Source organism: Culex quinquefasciatus, chromosome 2, assembly GCF_015732765.1.
Source record: "Culex quinquefasciatus strain JHB chromosome 2, VPISU_Cqui_1.0_pri_paternal, whole genome shotgun sequence".
Classification (NCBI taxonomy): domain Eukaryota; kingdom Metazoa; phylum Arthropoda; class Insecta; order Diptera; family Culicidae; genus Culex; species Culex quinquefasciatus.
The window spans coordinates 132746527-132751468 of NC_051862.1; the positions used below are offsets into that span (position 1 = coordinate 132746527).

At 45.1% G+C, this 4942-nt stretch overlaps 1 protein-coding gene across 1 annotated transcript; it reads right to left on the minus strand.

The window, feature by feature from the left end:
• Nucleotides 1-1664: 1664 nt before the first annotated feature.
• On the minus strand, nt 1665-3512 carry LOC6050060 (probable aminopeptidase NPEPL1). Its single transcript, XM_001866692.2, has one exon. The coding sequence runs from the start codon at nt 3324-3326 to the stop codon at nt 1767-1769; it is 1560 nt and encodes a 519-aa protein (XP_001866727.2). The 5' UTR covers nt 3327-3512; the 3' UTR covers nt 1665-1766.
• Nucleotides 3513-4942: the final 1430 nt, after the last annotated feature.

Below are 4942 nucleotides of genomic sequence, written 5' to 3' on the forward strand. Positions count from 1 at the left end.
TTTTTTCTTGTCCATTACGTTATTGAAACTTGCTTCTCGTTCAAATCCCCGCTGCTATAGCCGAACAGTTTCCGGATCGGTACTTTCGACCGGGAACTGGACACCGACCAGCCTCTGGAGGCCATTTTATTTCCTTCCCAACCCGACAATCAGCACCAACTTGCCACGGACGACTTAGTAGCCGTCGTTGCCACCGTCGGATTGCCTTTCGCTCTTGCCGCCTACATATCCGTACGCCGGGAGTTAAAAGTACCGAAGATGCGATAGATTCTTTACGGAGGTTTCATCGATTCTGTATCCGCCGTCGGTCTACGCGGGACACTTCCAGTGCAATATGGCCAATCTTGCCAGGCAACCTGGCCAGGGGTTAAAAGAACAGACTCGGAACAGAAAATATTCGACAAATTTCTTTGAGCGAGTCGACACAATCTGGAAAATGTGTAAATAAACAACGAAATGTCATTTTGTTGTTTTACTCTTCTCTCATTTTTTGCTCTCTCCAGAGAGATTTCTCCTGAAGCAACCAGAGCAACCGAGAACAAACGGGAGCAATCGGGAGGAATGTAGAGCAACCAAGAAGAATGAGATGGGAAACTGTCAAAAGTAAAATTTCTGAGCAACGGGAGCAAAGTTGAGGAAACGGGAGGAACTTAGAGTAACAAGAGTAATGGCCTATCTACAATCACTTAGCTTAGAAAATTTCACTTAGCTTAGGAATTTGAATCAATGGAAATGAATCTGAGTTTCTACAATGGAAAAGTAATCAAATTAGAAACTGACGTTTGGTTTGGAAAATTTCAAAATCTACGGTAAGTTGACGTTTCCATATCAAAGGTAAACAAACAACTGCATAGCAACGTATATCAGCCCAGCAAGTTTTCTAAGTTGATTGTGGATGACGAACGTAAGTTGCAGACTTTCCTAAGTAACTACTTTACTTAGATGTTCTAAGCTAAGTGATTGTAGATAGGCCATAACTCCCTTGCTCACTGTCTTGCCCCGAGTCACGAACGCAACTGTCAAACTCCGCGAAACCGCCGGATAGAAAAACAAACACAATCTGGGGGACAACAAAGACGGAAACGGCAACGAAAATCTTGCGTGATGACCGCGTCGCACACAGGAAGGTGCTGTGTCCTATCCCTCGCCTAGGCCAGACCAAATTCCATGATAAAGCTGTCAGACCAAATCTGTCAGACCAAGACTGTCAGACCAAAGAGCAAAGAGTAAACAATCTTGGTCTTCGACGTAGGTGCACACAAATCAAGAAAAGAAAATTTGAAAAAGAATTTTATTTTTCCAATTCAATGACTGGGTTTGGACTGCAAAATTTAATGTACGTCAGAAAATGATCAAACAGTGCGGCGTCCTGTACACCGACAATTAAATAAGCAGTTAAAAGCCTTATTCATCCACTTTAATTTTTGATCGCGTTTTCGGTTTACACCTGAAAAATCTTGAAATTATTTATACGGATTTGTGATTCCTCTCTTTCCATCAATCCCTTGGTCGCACACCGTTCAACTTCACGAACGCAACTCTAATGTGAAATTGTGAACTAAATTGATAAAAATACATTTTTAGGTTTGTAGCGAGTGGAAAAGAGATGTTTACTTTGACTACTATGGTTTCGGTATGAATTCTTCAAAATAATCTCGGGAATGTCTGGCAGTAATTTATATTTTTATTTTTTCAAAAGATGCATACAAATCGAAAAAGATACTTGAAACACAATTGTGATTATTTCGTAGATACTTAAAACTTGCTCAATTTACGCGGGCTTTCTTATGCTGCGGTTCTTTGACCGTTCCTCCAGAAGCAGCAGCTTCGGCCACGTGCTTCAACAAATCAGCGCCACTGTGCTCGCCAAACAGTCCCAACAGCAACGCAACTCCATATCCGGTGGCGCGTTCTCCGTTGTGTACCGGCGAGGCCATGTCCACATGCATCCAGGCACCTTCGTAATCGAATCCCAGATGAGCCCCAATGAACAGTCCGGCGCAGCTGACCTGTGCGTTTCCGCGATCCATAACCGAATTCTTCATGTCCGCAACTGCCGATTTAAACTCGCAAAAGTGCAACTCTGGACAGTAAGGAACTGGTGAAAGCAGGTCCGCTGTCTTTCGACCGACGATCAACGCCTTTTGCTCCCACTGCTCGCTGTTGGTCAGAATAGCGCCGTGGTACTTGCCCGTTGCAATGCCTTGCGCGCCAGTGAGCGTAGCCATATCCAGAATGATGCTGGCTTTAAGGTTGCGATCGGCGTAGCAAACTCCATCCGACAGCACCAACCGACCCTCGGCATCGGTGTTGTTGATCTCCACGGTTTGGCCCGAGTACAGCCGATGAATGTCGTCCGGACGGGTTGCGTTCGGTCCAACGGAGTTCTCCGCCAGACAGAACACGGCGTGCAGATTCTGCTTGAAGCCGCACTTGACCGCAGCGTAGAAGGCGCCCAAAATTGCGGCCGCACCACCGCAGTCACGCTTCATCCCTGGCATGGCAGTCTTACCCTTGATGCTAAGGCCACCGGTGTCGTACACGATTCCCTTGCCAACCCAAGCGACGGTTTCGGTAGCACCTTCCGGTTCGTACGACAGAACTGCCAAAGCCGGAGGATCATTCGATGCCTTTCCCACGCCGTAAATCCCTCCAAAACCTTGCTGCTTGAGCTCTTCTCCACGAATTACCTTCGGCGTCAACTTCAGCTCTTTGGCCACCACATCAATTTCCTTCAGGAACCCGGACACGTTCATCTCGCTGCAAGGCGCGTCCACTATTTTGGCTGCCAGTCTTATCCCCTTAGCGGCACTCTCGAGCACCAAAACGTCCTCCTTCGTTACACAGTCATCCCCGGTCAACAGGAATTCCACATCAACGGCAACCGATTCCGCCGAAGTTACGCCATTTTCCGCCTTACTAGTTTTGCGACTGTACAGCGGAAAGGCTCTGGCCACGGCACATCCGGAAGCAAACAGGTTCTCCTTGTCGCACACAACCACAATCGATTCGCTAACCCCCGAAGTGTGCGTCTGCACCAACTTGGTCAGTGCGTGTCCGCGTGACTCCGAGTTGTGCCGGGACGCCTTGGTCGGCAGAACCGCCAGCTTGGCCAGGTCCAGGTACAGCGAGCAGCTATCGGTCGGCGCCGGATGCAGCACGGATTTGGCCTGTTCGAAGATTTCCGCGCTCACACGGGGCTCCAGCTTGCAGCGAACCCGCTCGAACGGAAGCTCCTTCAGATGACCCGTCTGGCCAACGATCAGAACCGGGGCCTGGGCCGGGTCACTAGGGACCAGCTCGCGCCGGTAGCTCAGCTTACTCATCACGAGGTCCGACAGCGGCGGCAGGCAGTTGCGAAGTGCCTTTCGGGATGCTATCTTGACTCGTTGAATGCGGGTATTATCTGGGAGATGATTGATCGAACTAGGTTTTATCTCCGCCCAATGAAAGTGCAGATTTTGAAATGCAACGCCGCCTCGGTTGACGTTCTTCTTCGAATGCACATTTCAAACAGGTACGTCAAAAAGTGCTCGAATGTTTAAATTTTGAAGTCCTTGCTCGAAGAGCATGCAAGAAAACATCTGTTGGACAAGTTTGCAGCTTTTTTACTTTGTTGGGAACAGAACCCTGCATTCTCCGCCAGCCCGCACGCTCCCACTTCAATTTAAGTGAAACTTTGCTCTAAACGGTAATTTTGGACCTTTTTCATAATTTTTATTATGACACGTTTTTTTAAGTGATTTGTACCTCGAAACCGTGAAGAGATAGAAATTTGTTGTTTTTTGACTTGTGTAAAATTGGACGATCGATTGACAGCACAGGTAGAACTAAACATTCCGAAAGAAAAAAATATATAAAAAAAAGTTGAAGAAAAAATGTTTGAAATGGAAATTTTATGTGCTTTAAATGTTTTCACAGATTCACATTTTACATTTTTTCCAATCAGAGCCATATCCTGTGTACATTTCACAAATGTTCCAACATTTTGATAATTTAATGTAAATTGTGAATGTTTTTGCTTTTGTTGTACTTTAAATTTATATATTAACTATATTTTATTAACTTTTCATAGATGAATAATTTTAAACAAATTTAATTTGAATGAAAATTTGCTATAGGCCTATAGGAATAAAGTTGAATTAGGGTATATGACCCTATTTTGGACCTAGTACCTATTTTGGACCTATTTTTATTAATCGAGGTAGCTCAGGCTTTTAAAGTACGAATTTACTGAATCCAACCAACAGAAAGTGTAAGCAGGATCGTTTTCTAGCTTACCTCTTCCAAAAATTGTAACATTTTTGATTATTTTCGCTTTTTCAGCCACTTTTTCCAATGCCATTCGCATTTCCTACCATTTTCCTAGCACATCGATTAGGTCCAAAAATTTCAGCCTTGTTGCTCACCAGTTTTGACTCGTGACACCTTTGTATTTTTTTGCCTTTTCATGCTCAGAATCAGAAGCTAAATCATGATAAATGTTGCTTGATCATGGTTTAAGCAAAGAGCTTTAATGGATTCGTAAAATATTTGACTCTAGTGGTTTTGCGATTGATTCCATTTCTGGAGCAACATTTGAAAGGGGCGATACGGCATTGCTCTTACGGTCTTTTTCCCCATTTAAACGCGTATAACGAAAGGCCGTAACAGCAATGTCGTACCGCCCCTTTCAAATGTTGCTCCAGATTTGAATATTGTTAGAGAAAATTAGAAAATTATGTTGCTCAATTATTTTTTTTGGGAGGGTGGTCCAGCCGCACATCGTTGATGTTGAAACCTCTAAACTGGGCCCTCGTCCTGTCACTGACGCTGTATTGATCTGACTCTAGAACAGCCGTCCCGGCCGTCCCCTAACATGACAGTTTTCGTGAGTTGCGCGTATCCACCGGCAGATGGCGAGTGGGCCTCGTCGGAGTCCGCCCAATAAATACGCAACTCA